Source organism: Siphateles boraxobius, unplaced genomic scaffold (assembly GCF_051911475.1).
Source record: "Siphateles boraxobius isolate OS27281-9 unplaced genomic scaffold, OSU_SipBor_1 55, whole genome shotgun sequence".
NCBI classification, from domain to species: Eukaryota; Metazoa; Chordata; class Actinopteri; order Cypriniformes; family Leuciscidae; genus Siphateles; species Siphateles boraxobius.
This window is the reverse complement of record NW_027509181.1, coordinates 7,574,066-7,596,914: the sequence shown is the minus strand read 5'-3', so window position 1 is coordinate 7,596,914 and position 22,849 is coordinate 7,574,066. Positions and strand designations below refer to the sequence as shown.

Genomic DNA, 22,849 nt, shown 5'->3' with positions numbered 1-22,849 from the left:
CATTTATAGTATGTGTTTTACTTAGAGTATCTAAGTAATTTATACTTCATCATGTCAGATGTTAAGCATAATGTGAATGCAAAGACCTCAATACTTGGTAGACAATACACAATGACGGTAACATTTGATGGATCGTTTTTGTGTTTGAATGTGTCATTTTGAGCAGAAAATTTACTCGAAATGCCACAAAATGGCAAGTTACTAAATCCTGACAACAAAAGCAATGATACAGTGTAAATACTGCTGGAAACCAGTGAAAAATGAACCTCATTAATTATTCAAGGTCCAGTGCATGATGGGAACCCCAGTGTCAGAAAAGTTGAGTAATTTTTACTTAATTTTATTGAGTTGATATTTACGCTTTCATTTCTACTCGCTTGAATTAAGTACTGATATGGAATTTACTTAGTTTTTATTTATTCTTGCCTGAACTAACTTTTTCTTGTAAATTACATTGGTTTTTTTCAGTAGTATTTACCTTACCAAAAAATCATTTTTTACAGTGTACCAAGCTGAAAATGAACACAAAAGAAAACATGAACAATCCTGTCTAAAATTATAAAATGAAGGTTTCTGTTTGTGACTGCAGTTCAAGGTACGTGCTGCAATAATCATGCCTTGAATCAGTTGATGGTATGTCATATTTGTTTTTCTCAAAATGTCCATTTCTATCCACAAAACTTGCCAGAAGTCATGGTTTAAGGGGTTATTTAAAAAAAAAAATTCTTCCAGGGTGCATGCCCCCGGACCCCACCACGCGCGGCTTGGTAACAACCTCGGGCACATAACAGCACCGCTGCTGGAAAAATTTCTAGGGGAAACACTGTACTCCCACCACCATCAGGACCAATGCCATCAGTAACATCAGGACCACCACTAATTGTATCAAAAAAGGCTCTTTTAAGAGCCCCAGATAACCTTAGAAAACTAGCATATTTCCTTTCACTAACAAGCTACACATTACTACTAAAATAAAATAGTAGTCTTAATCAAAAGAGGAAAATAAATGACTGGGAAAGATGAATGCTTTTAATTAATGTTTTAATGATACATTTTCATGTAATATACAAAATTAATTATAAAATATAGCTGCAAGCAGCAATTATCGGGGCCAAGCAATATGCTCGGGAGTGAATGACCAACTGCAGCAAGGAGCAATTGACCATTCGCAAAGACTCGCCCCCTTTAGTTACTGTTGCTATGTCCGACAAGCCACGCCGCTCTCACACCACACAACATGTTCTCACGCAGTGAAAAATACATCACGGAGCAAAGAGGACACTGACAATGCGCTGACAGACAGGACAGACCAGGTTACTTTTGATATGTAACAACGTCTCAACTTTGGTCATTTTTAAAAGAAATTTAAACAATAAATACCGTTTTGTGGCTCTTTAATGTGTGCTGATGACACATACTGAGTTTCGTAATGTCACACCAATGCTTTCGTTAAATATAACATTTTATATCACAATACTGTATTGAAGTCAATGGCAATTTCATGTTTTGTTCTATTATAGCAACAACAAGAGGCACAATCCTAACATTGTTTTTATGTATCCTCGTAATTTTTATAAACACATAAAAAATGATCCACACCTGACTTTGTTTGCATTTTCTTGCCACTTACTATTAATATTTTGTCATTTGGGTATTAATGATTAGCCAACGATCTATGATTCCAAACTTCCTACGGTGGTTTTGTCTCGATTTCGAAGATATTGGCAAATGTTTTTAAGCGCTAAATCACAACGCTACCCAAATCGTAAGGCGAAACCTATCATATTTGGTATCATTGGACTCTGCAAGGATCCAGGAACCTAAGGAGATGACTCCCGTGAGAATAAGTCAACCACACGCAGAGTTATAAGCATTTGAAAATTGCATTTTACCACTAGGTGGCACTGGTTCGAAACTTCTCAAGCTCCTTCAGGTCATCGTTCTGACGACCCATTCCGAGTTCCGTAACGATACGTTCATGCGTTCATAAAATACAGCATTTTGGTACAAAATTCAAAATGGCTAAAGCATAAAATGGTCGATATGGAACAATTGGAAATCAGTTGACTCGACATGACGCCCTGAATCCAACGAGACCATGTTTTTTTTTGGACAAACCGTTCAGAAGTTATAAGCAAAAATAGCCATTTATCGTATCTACGGACAAGCAGGTGGCGCTGCGCCGAAACACAGCATGTAGCCTCAAGGCATGCTTGTGATGTTAGTACCAAGTTTGGTCTGAATACGATACAGCGTTACAGATACATAAAGATACAGCCTTACTTGTTTTTGCAAGGGCTACGTAAAATTAGTTTGCACAGTATTCGAAAACGTTTTGACGAATCGACATGAATTCCATTTGGACAGTTGGAGGCGCTACAGGGATTGAGTTAGAGACTCCAAATTTGTTATGGTGACAGTTCAGACTGTCCTCTATCACTGTGCCAAATTTCATAACTTTCCTGCAAGTGGTTCTATGGGCTGCCATAGACTTCCAGAGCGGAAGAAGAAGAAACGGAAGAAGAATAATAATAAGAACGCCAACGATTTCAATAGGTGCCTCCGCACCTTCGGTTTATGGCCCCTAAAAATAAAGTTATTGATTGTTACATATGTATTAATTTGTTGTGTCTATTTAAAAGTGAATTTTTGTGTGTGTGTCTGTCTGTATGTTTGTTTATGTATTAATGATACTGTTTTACTGATTGTTAAATTCTGCTTCATGTAAAATCTGTTGAAATTTGATTTTAACCTCGGATCGACTGCGTGGAGGAAGGTGTCTCAATGCCCCAGCTAAACTTAAAAGAAAATTCTCTTCCTCATCTGGGTTGCTATTAATGCCATTCAGGACACCGTGCTGATGGTCAGTCGTATCTGCCTCAGCCCTTCTCTTTAAAGCAAGAGTACGGCGAGAAGTTTTAGGTGTGCAGAGTGGTAGCACATTACGGGAGTCAGGAGATCCGGGCTGTGTGGTGTTGGCCTGGGTTTGGGTCAGGGACTGTGTGCTCTCATCTGATGTCTGTGGGGGACAAATCAGAAAATTTAATAAAAAAGAAAAAAAAAAGAATATATATATATATACAGATAAAGTATACTACTAATAATAATCATAATTCCATCCTTTGACAGAAATAATAATTAATTACTTCCTTTGACAGAAATAATAACAATTGCCTTTCATTAAACATGTCATGTCATTCCTACAATTCTTTATACAGATATAGCAGCACTTATTACACAATTAAAACGGATGTAAAAGCACTTTAACATTGAGGTCCATGTAGTATGCTACACTACCTCCACTGGTGTTACCATCGACTCAAAGAGAGCCACTACACTGACATCCTCATCACAAGATGTGGTCTGTATAAAATTGCTAGAGGTGTCCCTGTCTGTGATGTATGGCCAGTAAGTTGAGGATGGACATATATTTCCACCTCCAATGGCAGGTTACCAAATGAGAAAGCAATAGGGAATGACAAGATAATCACCACTGAAACTTTATTATGCTACCACAGATACACTTATACAAGTTATCAAACAAAACTATTTTAAAGATCAAAGCAAAACAGAAGAAGTAGCCTATATAATTAAAACATACAAACAAACTCAGTGGCTGTTGGCTCAATGCTCGAAGTGTATCCTATAACGATAAGCAGTGGTGGAATGTAACGAAGTACAAATACTTCTTTACTTTACTTAAGTACATTTTTCACGTATCTGTACTTCACTTAAGTAGAATCAATAGTGCATACTTTTGACTTTTACTTCGTTACATTTTACATAAATTATTATACTTTCTACTTCACTACATTTCTACAACGTTCCGTTACATTTTCTGATCAGTTTTCCCCCTGCCAAAACGTCTTCCTGACCTTCCTTCCATTGCACGTTTGTCTCACCAAGTTTGGTTGCCATAGATATTAGTGATGTCCGGTTCGTGAACGAATCGTTCTTTTGAACCGGTTCTTTTTAGTGAACCGGTCGAACCAGTACACTAAATCGGACAGAATCGTTCGAAACAGTTCGTGTCTTGCGTCAGCGCTAATCCACAAGTTACTAAAGTTACTCACTTTCAGACATGCCTGACAGTCCCTCTGACTCGAAATAAACCAATATCCCGGAGTATATTTTACCCCAGTAAATCCAAAAGTTCACTGAACTGAGACTTGTTGTGCCGACAGAAGTGATCAGCACGAGCAGCTGATACTGCGCATGCGCGCACAGGTACAGCAGTTCTCGGATCACCAGTACAGAACCGAGAACTGGTTATTTCGGACGTGTTCGACATAGAACCAGATGAGCTGAGCATGTTATGCAAGTACTTTTACTTTTAATACTTAAAGTACATTTAAAATCAGGTACTTTTTACTTAAAGGGTTAGTTCACCCAAAAATGAAAATTAAGTCATTAATTACTCACCCCCATGCTGTACCAACCCCGTAAGACCTTCGTTCATCTTCGGAACACAAATGAAGATATTTTTGATTAAATCTGAGAGGTGGATCACTGCTACATAGGCTGCCTGAGGGAATGAAACTTGACGGCCCAGAAAGTCATTAAAGAACATGTTTAAATATTCCATATGCCTACAGTGGCTCAACTATAAGTTTATCAAGCGACGAGACTACTTTTTTTCCGAAAAAAAAACATAAATAACGACTTTATTCGACTATTCCTTTTCTTCCTTGTGGGCCTGAAACGAGAGTTCAAGAGATTTCCACGACGCATGCGCGAGAACTGAGAAGAGGACGTTCTTCTTCTAATACTTCTTGTTCAGTTCTCGCGCATGCGTCGTGGAAATCTCTTGAACTCTCGTCTCAGGCCCACAAGGAAGAAAAGGAATAGTCGAATAAAGTCGTTATTTATGTTTATTTTTCGGAAAAAAAGTAGTCTCGTCGCTTGATAAACTTATAGTTGAGCCACTGTAGGCATATGGAATATTTAAACATGTTCTTTAATGACTTTCTGGGCCGTCAAGTTTCATTCCCTCAGGCAGCCTATGTAGCAGTGATCCACCTCTCAGATTTAATCAAAAATATCTTCATTTGTGTTCCGAAGATGAACGAAGGTCTTACGGGGTTGGTACAGCATGGGGGTGAGTAATTAATGACTTAATTTTCATTTTTGGGTGAACTAACCCTTTAAGTAGGGTTGTCATTGTGGTACTTTTACTTTTACTAAAGTAAATTTGTCACTGGTTATTTGTACTTTTACTTAAGTACTGAGATTCAGTACTTCCTCCACCACTGACGATAAGTCACTAGAAAATCAGTGGCTGTAATTAAATCTTATCACATGATACAATGTAGAAACTATCGAGCATACATAAACAGTTATTAAAAAAGAAACTTTATTCAACGCTGAAAAATAGTTTCTGCGATCTCAGCAGCGTGCACTAATATTTTCAGTGGCGCTTCAAAGGAACAAGCCACCATTTTTTTAAATAGAGGTTATTCACCGTCTCCCCTACATTTAGATAGGTGGGCAAACGCATTTTTGTCTCAGTGCATGTATTGTCTTAGTCTGGCAGCGCCGCCTCTATCTTAGCTTAGCATAATGAATGGAATCCTTTGTTGCCGGATAGCATGTCGTGAGTAAAATTTATCAAAAAAATAAATAAATAATAAATAATTACTACTTGTGGCCTGCGTATTCACAACGAGTACAAATAGCGAGTGGGGGTTCAATCTTCATAGCCGCCACTGGCATGTCACGTGACCTGTCAGTGGCTGGCTGGCAGTCTACCTTGGCAAGTTTCACAAACCATTTATTTTTTGGCAATTTTTGTGCTTTGTGTTCCTCGCTCTCTAGCTCATTTAATATGCATCTGTTGATGATTATGTTCTTTTGTATGATTGATGTGTTGGGGCCGGTTATCCTAATTAAAGCAGTCAAATGGCCGTGATCACGACTGGTATACATGAATATTCATGTAAGCTCTGCCCAGTGTCACCGAAAATCTCAGACACCGTAAATAACGCCTTCCTGAGCGTCCTTCCGTTGCACATATGTCTCACCAAGTTTGGTTGACATAGATATTAGTGATGTCCGGTTTGTGAACGAATCGTTCTTTTGAACACCGGCCTCGCGCCGTTCTCTCGCGTCCCTCGGCCTCATCCTGCTTGACACAGTATACAACTTGTATAAAAGGTTCATTTTTAACTTGCATCACAAAAATAAACTACAGAAATATTTTTTTTGTTTCATTGAGAAATTATAAGTGACATTAAAAATCTATATATATATAACATTTTTACATTTTTAACTCTAATTTTATTTATTAACCGTTCTCTCAATAAGAGAAAATAGTCGGTCCATTCTCTCCCTGCTTTCCTCTCCTCTCGTTGAAAATTGATGTATTCCCTAAGTACCTCGACCAGCTCATCGACATGGCCTCTTTTTCTCTTGGCTGGTTGTGTTCGTGGCTCCTCCTCATCTTCGTCATGCACCACTGAACTTGGCCTTGGTGTGTCCCCAGGGAAAGAGGCAAGTTGGAAACTGGGTTTGGGGGAATGCCTCTGTCCCAACACCTCATCCATGAGGGCAAACCACTCCCAAGTTTCAGCACTCGCTTTCTTACACTTGCAGTCCTACGGCAGAGCAAATAAACCATGTCTGTAAACAAAAACAATAACAGCACAATACATTTCAGCAAAGATGTGCCAATTAACTTTGTACTCTAGAGTACTTTGTACTCTATTTACTTTGTATCTTCTTTTTAAGTACTTCCATTTAGTTCTGGCCTCTGTGGGAGTGGCCTGCCCCAGCAGGCCCATTTTCTTCAGAACTGTCCTAAAACAAGAGAAAAAGGAAACACTTCTGAAAAACATTAAGACGGGCACAATCTTGACATAAGTGCAATCTTAATATCACAAAATATGACACAGCAGGACATGCATACATAAGTCCTCAAGTTTGGATAAAACATTTGTAAACATACCTTGCATGACAGTACTACAAAAAACAACAAAGTGAAAGACTATTGCCTTATCTACTGGTTGTCTTATTGTTGTGGGCTTTGAATAGGGTGAGAACTATTAACTATAATACACAAGAGACTGAAGAGAGCCTAGTGGAAATAGGCCTTACCCCCAAGCCACACTGACCGAGTTTTTGCCCCCGGTAAACAAATGGTCGTTGTCAGCCCTCATTTTAATAAATTCAGCTGTCCGCACCTGGAGCCCTAAAACATAAGAAAATATTACAACAATTTTTGCTAGTGAAAAAACTTTTTGTAAAGCTGTTGAAAAACAGTAGAAAGAATGCCTCACCTTTGATCCTATAACTAGATTTTGCCTTAATCTCATGTGGACCACCTTGGACTTCAGACATGCCAGCAGTTGATCTTACGGCTGTTCTTGGTGACATTTTCACTTCAGTGAATATAGGAAAATAGGCACCCAATAGGCACTTCTTGCCTATTGGGCCTAGAGTCTGAGGCTGGCCCAAAGGCATTTGGAGATCAAGGCTCTGATCCTGTGATCCAACACTTCTCCTTCCTTCCGGGGATTTGGGAGTTTTCTCCTCAGGCTGAGGCTCTAAAAGAATTTGCCGGACAACCTCACCAGCACTGAACTTCTGAGGCGTTTTCAAGGGTGTTCTCTTCTGGGAGACAGGAGTTACACCTTTCTCTGTCAATGAATGGGTGATGGACTCTACAGACGGCATATCATCAACAGTTTTCTCTTCCTGACTTGCAGGAAATGAGCTCTGAGGGATAGCTGGTCCAGTAATATATTCATCTATCAACAAGGAAAGATCGAAATCCAGTTCTGGAGTTGTGACCGGTTTAGGGCTACTTTTAACATCTGCAGCGGGAGCTTCCTCATGATCAATCTGAGTTCTTGCAAGAGTTGTTTTTGGTAGCTCAGATTTCCATGGTGATTTAGCAACAAGGTCCTTTTTGACCATTTGGAAGAGCTCAGAAAAAGGATCATTCTCAACAGATTGATCCACAGATGGTGGTAAATTTGACCCATCTTTTAAACAAGTGTCTGCAAGTATAGCACACATGACAATCACGGATATGAAATTATATTCTAGAAGAATTAGCAAAACTAGAAAAAAAACTTACAGTAAACATGTTGCAAAAAATAAATGTATAGAATATTACAGAAAATAAATTTCATGATCACTAACCAAACGAATGCTTTGACTTCCTCTCCTCGTTAACGGTTGTGCTTTTTTCCTGCTGGTCTTGCAAAGCCTATAGGATGACAGAACCAACATTTAACAAAAAAAAGAAATGATAAATTAACAAAAAATACCCATCATCTGTTTCACAAGACTCACATCAACTACACACCTGAACTGTTTTGTCTTTTCCAGCTGTTGGTGTCTTGGGAGGTGGGTACTCAAACCTAACAATGACAAGATGAAACCACACAAACCAAATTATTCTCAGAACAAGGATTCTCCAAGAAAGAAAACTTTCATTTTTTTCATAATTATAATAAAAATCAGAATCACCTGTAAGAACGATCAATTATTGTAATAAGATCCCCATGCTTTAACCGTTCAGATTGATTGAGAACTTGTCCATTAATACGTGTGGGGTTCCCAGAGCTTAAATTGGTCAAAATTAGCTTAAACAAGAGAGAGACAATAAATGAACAGCATGTCATGTGTTCTTATATGCAAAGAAACCATTTAAGGAAACAAAAGATAAAGTCAAACTTATAGTTAATATCACAACATAATTGTTACTCAAAATAAACACAACGTTTATAACTTGAACTGTCTTTATTCAGTGCACGGCAAAGTTTTATACAACCACCATTACCGTCCCCTGCACACGCACACTCAACCGCACATGCGCTCCCCACTAACACCCTGTACCGTATTCCACAGTGTAAAGACACCTTATGCCGTAATGAACAGTGTAGAGGGGAAATAACATGTTAACAATCTCCCTATACTTTAAACAAAAACAAAACAAAAAAATAAATAAATGTTTCACATACAATTGAACACATGTACCCTTATTTAAGCTTATCCACAGTCCTTAACTGAGTACTTTCCATAGCTCCAACAGCCCTTCACTGAGTGTTTTCAATAACACCAGAGTAGACGCTCCCTTTTTGGTAAGACAGTCAGCGAGTTGAGTTTTTGTGTCTGACCAGAGTACCTTCTTTACCCTTTTACTCTGTATTAGCTCTTTTATACTGCTTATTTCCAGTCGAAGACGTTTCTCTGTGACCTGTTTTGCTGACTTAAGGGCATCAAACAGAGAGTGATTGTCCGTAATGCAGATCAAAGGAGGAGCAAACAGCTCAGCATTTCCACTTGTGAGCTCAGAAAAGAGGGTAGCCAAGAAAACAGCATTATCGATTCCATCTGACAGGGCCAGAGTTTCTCCTGCCAGGGTACTCCTTACCACACGTCGAATTCTCTTAGATTGCCAACAGAGAGGAGAAAACTTTCCTCCTTCTCCCATGAGACCAATCAATGTTCCCCCCTGTGTGCCACCATCAGGGAGATTTCCAAGGGAAGCATCACTGAAAACGATGAAGTTCAGGGCATCATTATTACCCAAATGCTGAAACTTGAGTGTCACCTTTTCGGATTTAATCTTTCTAATGACCTTATTTGTCTCATGAATAGACTGAACTGTGGCATCTTTCATATTTGACGCTAAGCTGCTTGCATCAAACATAATGTCTGGTCTGGTTTGTCTTGCAACCCACAGTATCTGTCCTATTTTCAACCTAAGCTGCTCCTTTTCAGTCTCATTAAGAGAAGCATCTCTCTGCACTGCACGTGCTGCTTGCAGTTGAATAGGCTGTAGGTTTTCAATGTAAGTATGCTGATGAACATGAACTACACCATTAATAGTGACAAAGTCCATTCCCACATAGCAGAAATTTGTATGTTCTTCACGTCCAACATGGAACGCAGACTTCAGTGTGGGGATCACATCTGTTGAGAAGTTTTCTGAGCCTGCCCATAGAAAATCATCAACATGACATGCAAGTACTCCACTGACCTTACACTGTTCATCCAACCAATAAAATACTGCTGGATCTACTTGAGACATTCTACCACCTGTACTCAGCATGATTGCTTTCACCTTGTTGTACCAATATAGTGATTGAATCAGCAAGGCCATAAACACACTTGTTTAGCTTCCATAGAATATCTTCTTTTCCAGCTTCAGGAGGGGGCCGGACATATATTTCTCTGGACAACTGCATACCCTGTAAGAAAGCAGATTTTATGTCCATAGAATGGATATGCCACTTATTTTGACAGATTACTGCTAATAATAGCCTCAGAGAGTCAGAAGCACAGGTTGGGGAGTCTTTCTGCAGCTCGTGAATATTAAGCTCTTCAAAACCTCTGGCTACGAGTCGTGCTTTGGGCACAATACCACTGGGAGTTTCTTTGAGACTACAGACCCATCTGGTAGAGACACACTTTTGACCTGCATCATTAACTTCCTCAAAAACATTGTTTTTGTTCCAATTCAAAATTTCCTCTTGTTTGGCTACATCAAATGATATGTCTTTTGTACATCAGTCTCCCCATCAGTTGATTCAAAGTCAAGATTATCAACACATGACATATCTACTGATTCCTTTTGTCCATCACTGCCATCAGGTTCAATATGTTGCAAATTAAACCAGTTTTTGTATTTTCCAGAGGCTTTGCCTGCTCTGCCTAAAACTCTGGCTCTCTGTAAACCACCACCATTCTGTTTCATAAATGTTACGGTCTGTCCTGGTCTTAACTTCACACCAGCTGAAAAGATGGGGTTACCACAAACATTGTGATCTGCTTCTGTTTGTGTCATACTAGGATGAACCACTTCTCCTGTATTCACCTCATTATCACTGATATTTTCCTGTTCGCTGTCTGTGTTTTCTTTACCATCTGAGCTCTCTGCTCCATTGATTACGCTGCATTTTTCACTTGCTGTCTCGCTGTTGTCTTGCACAGTTTGCTGTGCAGATCTCTGACCCTGTGTGTTCATCTTGCAGAGCCTGGATTGATGTACTCTAACAAGTGTACCACCATGTCTTATAAATACAACAGCTCCATCTTGACCGATAACCACCCCTGGTCCCTTCCACTCAGGACAGTCTGCTCTTTTGTAATAGACCTTGTCTCCTGTCACATACATGTCGTCTGTGGGCCTGAGCTGTTTACGCAGTGCCCTTCGTATCCGCTCTGAAGACTCTGCTTCAGTGAATGCTTTCCTAGAAGCATGTAAAGCAGAAATGTGTTCTCCAACTCTAGCACTCATAGTGGTACCTTCAAGAGCAGGTAGTTTGTCAACTAAAACAGAAGGAAGGTTAGGATTTTGCCCAAACACTAGTTGATATGGACTGTAGCCATGAACATTCAACATACTGTTCTTGGCCATGAGGGCCCAGTCAAGGGCAGTGTGCCAGTCACAGCCATTCTCTCGCTTTACCTTCTGGATTATCTCAGTGAGCGTTTGATTATGTCTCTCTAGTAGCCCGTTGCTCCAGGGACTGTATCCCGCTGTTGTTTTTGTCTCAATGTTAAAGTTTTCAGCCATGTCTCTGATCTCTTCATTGTTGAATTCTCCGCCATTGTCACTGTAAAGCCTCTGGGGAGCACCATGGACACTTATCCAAGTGTGAATGAAAGAGTTGACAATTTCAGATGACTTCTTCGTTTTAACAATGTTCCCAGCGCTGAAACGTGTGAAGTGGTCGATAATATGAAGATACCACACACCTGGCTCCAACTCGTGCAGATCCACCGCCACTGTCTCGTTATATTCCGAAGCTAAGGGCAGCCCCACAGCAGGCTTTGGCTTTGTCTTTTTGTACTTCTGGCATATTTCACAGTCGGATACTATTTGTTGTAAAATAGTAAAACATTCTTTGTCATTGTTTCCCGAACTGTGAATGAGTCTCTGTAGCCTGTCTACCGTCGCGTGACCAAACTGTTTATGAAGTTTCAGAAAGGATTTTTCGTTTCTCATCTGGAGACATATTTTCTGTCACTGTTAGTACTTCTTCTTCAATTTGACCTTTTGTGTTTTCTTTGTCTCTGATATCGACACAGTAATGTCCAGAACTAGTAAATTCAAGAGGAATTGATTGTTTGAACATCACTGCACTGTCCTTTTCCATATCCAAAATGGTCCCTGCCTTCTTCAAGGATGTTTTACTCAGCAAAAGTGGAATGTCAACCATGACAACTTCAGTTTCAATTTTGCATTTTGTCAGTCCTATTTTAGCTGGTAGTTTCACATTTTTTGTAGAATATACCAAATTTCCATCTCCGAATCGAAATGGTCTGCAACTGGGAGTTTCTGTTTGCCTCAACTGGTTCACTTGATCTTGGGTGAGGTCATCAATATAGCTTTCCAGCCATTTCTCTCCACACACAGTACGGGTACAAACAGTGTCAATAATTGCAGATCCCAATGATTCTGTCATAAATATTTCTGCATCTGAGATGGCGGCCTTTGTAAACAATGTAATGTTACATTCCTCTACATTTGCATCTTCAGTTACTCTTACTTGTTCAGTTTTCTTATGGGGACAGTCTTTAGCCCAATGAAATGTACACTGGCAGATAGCACATCTGGATCTCTTACCGAACTTATCCAGTGGGTTAGTCCCTTGTAATGGCTGCTTAAATTGTCCACTTTGGAATGTTGTGGTCCGTTTTCCTCTGCCTTGTGGCCTTTGTTCTGTGAAAAACGCCACGTCCTGGTTGACTTGAATTCCGTACGACGAGCCTGTCGTTTTCCCCCCGAAAATCCTTTTTAGAGCCGACTTCATGGAGGAGAACGTCAACTCGGTGCAGGCAGTCAATGCTAGCTGTCTGCTTTTATCGTCGAGGCAGGCCATGTCTAACAGCTTAAAAGCCAGTACAGCATCAGGAAGCATCATATTATACTTTTTCATCCGGTTGTATCTTTTTCCTCTTTAAGGAACACGCCGTCCAGCTTTTCCATCAACGTTGCCATACCGTTATCACTGTTCAAATCTTCCGCAGGTATTTCCATCGCTGTTTCACGGGCTCTCCCTTCAAGCCCCAAAGCGACAGCAAGGGCTTGCTTCTTTTTGTCGAGATCAGTAACTCGTTTCCAGATATTAACTTCATTCTTCCAACACTCGTATGGCCTGGCTTCATCAAACTTCGGTGGAATTTTATAACTGGCTGCCATTATTCAACCATCCTCTGCTACCATGTTACTCAAAATAAACACAACGTTTATAACTTGAACTGACTTTATTCAGTGCACGGCAAAGTTTTATACAACCACCATTACCGTCCCCTGCACACGCACACTCAACCGCACATGCGCTCCCAACTAACACCCTGTACCGTATTCCACAGTGTAAAGACACCTTATGCCGTAATGAACAGTGTAGAGGGGAAATAACATGTTAACAATAATTACCTCGTTGTTCTCGTTTTTCTCTATTTTACAGTGCTCATCAGACACCTCTGGCAGCTGAATACGAATATCACAGTCCAGCTTCCTAAAAAGGTAGAATCCACATTAAAACGGCTTCTTTGTCCATTTGCATTTTTGGTGAATGAGAAATATTACACTACGTTGCATGTGGTGCATTTATTTGTTCAATGCCATATCAGCAGCAATGGCTATTCATGGCAAAAATCAAAAGTATTTAAACTTTTTGATTACAATATCATTTCTATGCATTGTTTTTAATGTGGTGTAAGTTGATATTCAAAGTGGCATCTCCTGTATATTTCTCGTTTCACCATAAATTATTCAAATAGATTAAAATATAATTCTACCAATAGCTTCTTGCATTAGTGCCTTTTTGTAGGTAACATTTTGTTTTTGTTCATTGATGTCTAGAACATTTCAAATAATTACAGTTACAGCAGGACGAAAGATATATGCACCACACAATCAAGTACAATATTCATTTGTTGTTCAAGATTTCCTTTTTTAAATTATACACATTACATGAGTATTTAAACAATTTAGTTTAATTTGTCACCTTTCACTCTTGTCCACTTTCATAAACCACTATTACATACAGATAATAGACAAAACTTAATATAATAAAATGAATTATACTAAGAGATGTTGAATGCTTGAATCTGATTGTTTGACGAACGTTCTAAAGTGTGCAAATTATTATTTTCAGGGAAACACACGGCTAAAGTAGTTCCAGGCAGGTCTTGACCGCATTAATCCGGCGGATTACAGTTCCATATCACTTCGTGTATTTAACTGTAATTACGGAAAATAGGATACAATTCATAAAAAAAAAATTAAAAAAAATGACAGACAAGATCTAGCCTTACTGGAGGCAGGGCTGGAGAGCACACAGATCATGTCTGGCACAGGGCACAAGTGTGAAACAAGCCTGAGAAGCTACTGGGCAAATTCGGCAAAAAAAAAGAAATGGAGCGTGATCGGTCCGTGTATTTTTTGATAATTTCATTTCCTGTTTGAAATGGAATAACGAGAAATGTAAACAAGCTCGTTTATTCGATTTTTAGTTTAGTTTAAAAAACGAAAAATTAAATAATAATTTTTCGTTTGCGGTTTACAAATCGGTTTATGAGTTCGATATTTTATTTTGCACACGTGGGTGGCGCTGACACGCCCCTTTCATCTGATTGGTCAGACCGCTCCGCCTTCAGTACAAGCTTTCTGTTAGGCAGAATAAGAGTCAGTACGAGGGCGGTACTGACAAATGTATTTTAATAAAATAATGTCTGAAACCACCACTCACTACGCACAGTATTTGAAGCAGAAATGTTTTGCTGGTCACGTAATTCGTGCTGCTGCAACTTGCAAGCGACCCCATTATTGTGAGCCACAGTAGGCCTACATATGGCAGATTATTTTAGCAAAATGTATTTCCCATTGATAAATACAGTTAAAATAGTTCCATCTCTTTGGATAAAAGGGAAGTGGAAATAAAAATCAATAGGCTGAACTGTACCTCCACGATAATATGTCCGTAACATTAGACGTCCAGATGATATCCATAACTGTTACATTAGAGTTAGGGAATAACACCTTTTGTACATTATAAAAATCATTATGTCTAAAGTCAACAACCCAATGGAAATATATCCTTGTTGTGTAAAACATCTGTGATTACACAATTATACCCGTAGGCGTCTGGAATAACTGTGCAATGATCAATCCGCATTTTTAAGCCAGCTAATTTTACAGTAGGCTAATATTCAGAATGTCCTTCTCATAGAACGCCAACGATCGCAGAAACGATCGCACAAATCGCACAATATTTTGTGAAAATATAGCAGACCACCTTTTTTAAACTGTTATTTAAGCTACATTTGTGCATACATTTTTGCATTCAAGTTCTGTTAGACAGACAGACAGACAGACAGACAGACAGATAGATAGATAGATAGATAGATAGATAGATAGATAGATAGATAGATAGATAGATAGATAGATAGATAGATAGATAGATAGATAGATAGATAGATAGATAGACAAAATAGTTTAAATGTTTAGGCCTATAAATTGAGGAACATAACAAGGATTATGAACTACATTGGCCTAAACAGAACTGGATAAACAGAACTGGAACCCATATGCACTCGTCTTCAAAAAAACTACATGCAGCGTTTTTAAACATCTTGTGTGGAGAAAATATTGTTTATTCTGTGCAGTATGGCAAGCCACGGCAAAAAGCAGGATAACTTGTAGGCTATAGCCTTGAAAGGAAAACAAATTTGCAGAGTAAAAACAGAGTTTGTGTTGTTGAATCATATTTTTTCTAGTACATCTTAAAATATAGCTAGAGCTCATGACAAATAAAAGTTCCAGATGGACAAACATTAAATGCAAAAACCAGTGTGAATGACAATATCTTAAAAGAAACTAGAGAGTGGCAAACTTTGAAGTAGGGTTTTAATTAGTAAGTAGCGTAAGTACAATTAAGTTTTAATTAGTTGTACAGCTTGAAGTGTAAAGCTTGTTCTCATACACAGACATGGCCTATTTATGAATGAAATTCATGCATTTATTTGTCATTTAAACTGATGCAAACAGGAAAAGAGAATAGAAAAGACTTCTTATCCTATCGCCCCCTTTAGTGGACAGGATTAAGTATTAAGGCCTTCATTGCTCAGATAACGCAAGTCAGTGGATTTTTTGGGAAAGTAAGTCTGACCAGTTAGAAAAGATATAAGCGAGTCAGACCAGTCTGAAGGTCTGAGCCGAGTTTGGTGAAGCATTAAGTTCTAGGTGGAGTCAATTTCTCATTGATAACAGTGAAAATGGTTCTGTCTCTTTGGATAAAAGGGAAGTGGAAATAAAAATCAATTATAGGTTGAACTACCATGATAATAGCCTATGTCACATTTACCACGCTCGTCTTTTATTTACATGAAAAGGCAGGTAGGCGTGTGTGACACGTATAAATAATTTTGAAAATTATTTATACATCTTGCTAAAATAGTATGTCATATACTGCTGCTCACATTAATGGGGTCGCTTGCAAGTCGCAGCAGCACGAATTACGTGACCAGCCACATATTTCTGCTTCAAATCCTGTTCGTTTAACAAAGGTCTTGAATACATTGTTAATTTATTTATACTGTTAGCAAAATTTTATATGCATAAGCAAAAATATTTAAATTCATCCCCAATATTTAAGATGTTTAAAAGCGACTCACTTTTATCACACAGCGAGCGACTCACTTTCATCACACAGCGAGCGACTTACTTTCCTCAGCTGGCGACTCACTCATGTACATTTACCTAATATTATAATAAAATCTCTACCCTTTTCAAATACTGTGATGGTGCAATAACTAGTAACGTTTCTAATTTTTGTATTGTAAATGTCATTTATTCAGAACTAATATTCCCATCAGTGTTCTGTCTAAGCTGTTGCCTACTTAAATCAGCATATTTAAATTGTATATGCCCTCTTAAATTGATTCTCATGGCTTTTTTTTTTAACCTTTATAAAGGCAATTTCCCCCCAACTTTTATCCATCGTTTTTGTTTTTCTTGTTCCTCAATGTACATTAACAGCATTATAGTTGAAAATATTCATAGCCATCATGACAAAAATGGGAATATATGAGAAAACTGGCGTGGTGCCACTTGCCCATATATATAATATAATATAATATATAAAAATACATGTATAATATATAATATGGCCCTATGCAGCCATAATTATAAAATGTGTTACTGACCTGCCGAAAAGACAGGATCCTGTGAAGAGAAATTCAGTGCCATCTTCTCCATGTCTTTCGATCACCACTATCTTCCCCAGGAAACGCATTTTAAAACAAATTACCTTGTTTAGCAAACACAAAATTTTAAAAGTCTAAGTTATCCACAGTCACGGGTCACAAATTTGACACATGGCAATGAAAACCGAATGTGCAAAGTTCTAGCAATGTGGTCTGTGAAGTTCAACTGATCATCAATGGTTGACTCCAAGGTTCCTGGCTGACCTTGATATAGTTATGGATGATGAGCCTAGCTGAATGGTGAAGTTATGATGAAATGTTAGGTGCCAACCCAACCCGGGACCACAAGCAGGGGTTTTTGCAGGGTTTTTTTGCAGGGATTTCAGGGTTTTTCCTGGCTCAAAACGAGATGGAGGTCGAAAACCCCTGATAATGTATTTTTTAAATAAGATAATTAATTGATCGATCTCCATCGATAGAGTATACGCTTCTTTTATGTACGATATTAAGTCATTATATGTAGTCAAATAAAATTTGTTGGCAATTCTGGTTTGATCATATATTTTCACAAACGTATGTTTTGATTGTCAATCTTCTTAGGCAAATCACGGGACAGCTCTAGTAGCTGAACCAATCGGATTGTATTTTTTAACGTCCTTAAAAATACTAACCAATCGCAGTCGGCCAGACAAGGACCCCGAAATGGGCGGGAGTAATCGAGTAACATAGCGGTAATGTTATATTGTAGGCCTATATTCCCCATAGACAGTAAGATATTTACAAGTGAAACTCGAAAAATTAGAATAATGTGCAAAAGTTCATGTATTTCAGTAATTCAAATTAAAAGGTCAAACTAATACATTTAGTAAATATATCAATATACATTTTTATATAACAAAACTGATTTCATGTATAAATATATACAATTGATTTCATGTAATATTCTAATTTTCTGAGATTTTGAATTTGGGTTTTTCATAAGCTGTAAGTCATAATCAACAAAATTATAACTTTTGCACGATATTCTAATTTTTCGACTTTCACCTGTATGCTTTCATTATTCATATTGACACAAGGTCAGATTACTGTATGCATTTTAATCTGGGCTCATCTAGTTACACTTTTTATACTTTAGACTATATAGGCCTACAGTGAAATTAATCTATAAATAAAAAATTTTTTCAGAAAGTAAAAAAAGAAACAGGAACGAACTATATAGGCCTACATATCCTATATTGGATATTAACATCCAATAGTGTAAATCGTGGCAGCAGCTTCAGGTTGGTAGTCCAAGGCATTGTTGTTTATCTTTCATCCGGGGTTCTTCCCACCGGAGCCTCCTTTCGTTTTCAAAATAACGGCTGCGTGAAATAAGCGCATAGGCTAATGATTTGCTGTCATTCACCCTCGATTAAAGGTGCAGTATGTAATAATTTTGTAATAAAATATGCAAAAATCACTTGCACAGTGTGATACATTTCCTTTAGTTGTGTACGGCTGCCACTGCGGTAATATCCACGTTATCCCTGGTTTCCGCTCGTGCAGTACGAGCCAAGACATAATAAATACATGTATTTATTATGTCTATGGTACGAGCATAGTACCCATGGCGACAGACGTGGACAACAGTGTTGCGTCTAATGCCTGGTTCAGATTACAAGATTTTAGCCCGATTTTGGCACGATCCGTTTGACGTAGGGTGTTGTGGGGATTCGTAAACGACAACGGGCGTCGGGACGCAAGATTCGATCGTATCATCTCGTATAGTGTGTCATAGTGGGCGACAACCTACGTCGCATCTGCGACGGTTCATGACATCACGACAAAAAGACTAGCATGTTTAATTTTTTTAACGGTCGTCCACGACGGGTTCCGTCACATGTATGAGGTTGACCAATAGGAGCACAGAAGCTTTTCCGTACACAACTTTCAAAAATGTTGAAAAGAAAGAGAGACGATGGTGCGACTAGGTGGAGTTATGACATGGAGGAAAGGTTCGTAAGAAAACAATATTTTACCTCAAGTTCTCTTTGGAGGATTGACAGCCCATTCTGTCCTCTTCGAGCAATCCAGGAACGTGTCCATTGTCGGGTTTTCTTTCTTTTTTTTAAGTTTTTCTGAACACAGGACAGCCAATACAACACTCACCGCTTCATCCATTGTTTGTTTACGTTCGTTTCACGTTTGTTTCCGGAAGTCACAAAATGCAATTAAAATGTCTGTGCAACTTGAACAGGGCCCTTACATGTGAACAAGATGCGTTTAGCAACTTAGCCAATGTTTAAATTCACCTAAATAGTGTTTTAGACGGCTAGCTGTAGGTTCATTCCCCCTGCTTGTGCGCACCATAGAAGCCTAGTATATTTGTCACCGATGTTAAGGCCAAGGGTTATTTACCACACCCCGGAGGAGCAGACACCAGAGGCAGACAACCAAGGTAAGTTTAAAAGGTAAGTTTTTATTAAAATTAAAAGGGGATAAAAGCAGGGGTAGGGACGTTCGTGGCTGTGGCTTTGGTGCGATACAGGGAGGGGAGTGCTGGTAGGTACTCTTTCGTTCTTCAAGTAAATATTATCTCAAAAAATAAACAAATGATTTGCGTTTATCAAAGTAGGAAATCCACACTTTTAATCCCTTACACACAATTAGTGCTCTTAAAATACGAAATGGAGGCGGGTCCAGATTGAATTCCCTCCGGGTCCGGATCCGGACCGGCGTCCGGACTTTGAGAAGTACTGATATATGGTGTAAAAACATCTGAGTGCTGCCCTCTTCAGGTTGAACGGTGGCTACTGCAGTTGAATTTTCCTATTGGATGTTTGGGGTGGCAGGTGACGTAAGCAGGTTCCAGCTCACCACGCCCTTTGACAGTATAAAAACCATCTTGTTTCGTCAAAACCAGTTTCAACAGTCCCGAAATCTAAGCTGTTGTCCCGAATCCCGAATCCTGTCCTGATTGTCCCGAAAATTATTCTAAAGCAAAATCTTGAGTAGGCCTAGTTATTGTCTGATAAAACATTAAAAACTGTCCGTGGAGGTTGAGTCGTGAAGAGACGGCAAGTTGCAGCAGCTGTGAGCTCAGTGAATGAATGTGCAGGCATCCAGTCTAAAGGAGTGATTGATTTGTCGCGGCACTGTGTGCCAAAAAATACTTCGGCAATGAACAATGACTACATATTAGACTACACCCCCAAACTCTACTTTGCAGCAGCGTCTTTAGGTGAGTGATCATATATATTATAATCACAATTAATGGTTAGGCTAAAGTTAATCCTCTGGGTTCGACAAACGCGCGGGGCATTTTGCTGGATTTTTTCACATAGCGGCAAAACATGAATATGCCTACAGAGAGCACGCGCTATTGACATCAACTCAATAAAACTCATCGGATGCCGATCGCGATGCGTGAGTTAAGACCACAGTTTGAGCCAGTGGCTCGAATTGATATGGCTCTGGCCCTGTGTCCACAGACAATTCAACATCCTCGACTTAAAATGACAGCTCCGTTGCAAAGCTACTTGCGTCACTCCAGTCACTCTCCATTTTATAGTCTGACAGCAGCTGTCAATTAATCCGTCTCTGCGGGTCTCAGGTGCACGCCCCCCGCTCAGCCCCGCCCTCAGTTCGTCCCCTCTATCTCCACTGGGCTCTGCCCACTTTTCCAGCATTTTTCAAATATTGCCAGTGGGTGGAGTGATTTTAAGTATAGGGTCTATTCTAAGCCTTCACCACACACACACACACACACACACACACACACTATATATATGTATAAATCTTTTATTTATCATTCTGTTAACTTTCTATAAGGTCTTTGATTGGCTTGGAATGATAAAAAAAATTGTTCCACTCTTTCCAATTACACTGATTGCTGGTATGTCTATTTAAGTGGTGGTTTGAATGTTGGTTTTAATTTGGCAAACATGGAATCAAAAACAAGGACGAGAAAGCCCAACTGGACAGAGGAACAGTGTTTACTGTGAGCCCAGTTAGTGGATGAACACAAAGCCATCCTTAAAGGAAAATTTGGGCCGGGTGTCACAGCATGGGGCAAGAAGCAGACGTGGGAGCTTATAGCGCAACGGTTATTAACGGTTCATTCCCCCTGCTTGTGCGCACCATAGAAGCCTAGTATATTTGTCATCCAAGTTAAGGCCAAGGGTTATTTACCACACTCCGGAGGAGCAGACACCAGAGGCAGACAACCAAGGTAAGTATAAAAGGTAAGTTTTTATTAAAATTTAAAGGGGATAAAAGCAGGGGCAAGGACGTTCGTGGCTGTGGTGCGATACAGGGAGGGGAGTGCTGGTAGGTACTCTTCCGTTCTTCAAGTAAGTATATCCCTCTCCTGGTGGCTCATGGGACGGGCAATAGCTCTTCTCATCGTCAGACTCGTTGGATAAGCTTGTGGGACAGACAGTGACTTCTCTCGTCGTCAGACTCGTTGCATAAGCTCGTGGGACAGGCAGTGGCTTCTCTCGTCGTCAGACTTGTTGCATAAGCTCGTGGGACAGACAGTGGCTTCCCTCGTCGTCAGACTCGTTGCATAAGCTCGTGGGACAGACAGAGACTTCTCTCGTCAGCAGACTCGTTGAATAAACTCGTGGAACAGGCAGTGGCTTCTCTCGTCGTCAGACTCGTTGCATAAGCTTGTGGAACCGACAATGACTGAGCTGTTCTCCTCTGCACCATACCTGTACACAGCTGAGGGGACAGATCAATTCAAAAGAATCTTCAAAGTTATGGGTCATTTGTATCCGTCAGAAACTCAGAGAGAACACAGTTGTTTGATCTCACCGCACTCGTGCATAAAATCACTCTTGTAAATCTCCACACGGGTTCAGTTCACTCTTTCAGACACTGCAAACTCACTCTCTTCACAGCGATTAATCAACTCGTTTCTCTTTTCTTCATAGGATGGATGAACCAAAGAATAATGGACTCAGAAGATGAACATAGATTCAACGATCTTCCCAGCCGCTACTGTTACTGTCAACAGGATAACACACATTGCCCACAAACACAGGTTAGTCGTACACTGGTGATGGCAATCTTCTTCACATATGTCTTTCTCCAAAAGGTGAATCATAAAAGGGGTGCACTTAACTTTTCCTCGGTGAATCGCGTGAATCCTGCAGCGGGTTTCCACTCTCTTTTCTGCCAGTCACTATCCTTCTTCCTATGTGAAGTTTTCTCACTTACTTCGTTGCGTTGCTGTTCGTGGTTTCTTTAAAAAGACTCACTTAATGAGCATGTCTCGGGGGACTCAACATAGAACACCAATCAGGTCTTAAACCTCTGCTTTCTGCACTTGTCACAGCTCACTGCCGCTGCCGCTGCTACAATCCACTCAAGCACTCCTGTAGAGCTTTCCTACTGCCAGAGCATTTTTTCTTCCCCTACTGTCTTCTTCTTCTTCTTCTTCTTCTTCTTGTTTTTATGGCGGTTGGCAAATAACGTCTGGTTGCATTACCGCCACCTTCTGAAATGGAGTGTAGGTCTGGATAAATTATTTCCCTACACTTAAATTATCTTTATTAAACCTGTTCTTCTAAAAAAGTAAAATAAAAACCCAAAACAAAAATCTCCCGAATTCCTTAGCAAAATATCTCTTACTTTCAAAGGTATCTCTTCATCTTCTAGCTGCTGGATTAACTGTTGTCTCTCATTACTAGATCTAGTA

The 22,849-nt window shown here is 39.4% G+C and overlaps 1 protein-coding gene across 1 annotated transcript in view; it reads right to left on the bottom strand.

The window, feature by feature from the left end:
• Positions 1-1,024: 1,024 nt before the first annotated feature.
• Positions 1,025-22,849, bottom strand: part of LOC143714735 (uncharacterized) — a 96,380-nt gene continuing 74,555 nt past the window's right edge. Inside the window, exons 2-11 of the mRNA XM_077206127.1 lie at positions 17,167-17,270; positions 13,394-13,475; positions 8,473-8,588; positions 8,309-8,363; positions 8,143-8,209; positions 7,275-7,997; positions 7,093-7,186; positions 6,708-6,795; positions 6,375-6,593; positions 1,025-3,019 (exon numbers count right to left, since the gene is read on the bottom strand). Of these exons, the coding sequence (XP_077062242.1) occupies positions 2,699-3,019; positions 6,375-6,593; positions 6,708-6,795; positions 7,093-7,186; positions 7,275-7,997; positions 8,143-8,209; positions 8,309-8,363; positions 8,473-8,588; positions 13,394-13,475; positions 17,167-17,255 (1,854 nt within the window). The 5' untranslated portion in view covers positions 17,256-17,270 and the 3' untranslated portion in view covers positions 1,025-2,698. The remainder of the gene's footprint in view (positions 3,020-6,374; positions 6,594-6,707; positions 6,796-7,092; positions 7,187-7,274; positions 7,998-8,142; positions 8,210-8,308; positions 8,364-8,472; positions 8,589-13,393; positions 13,476-17,166; positions 17,271-22,849) is intronic.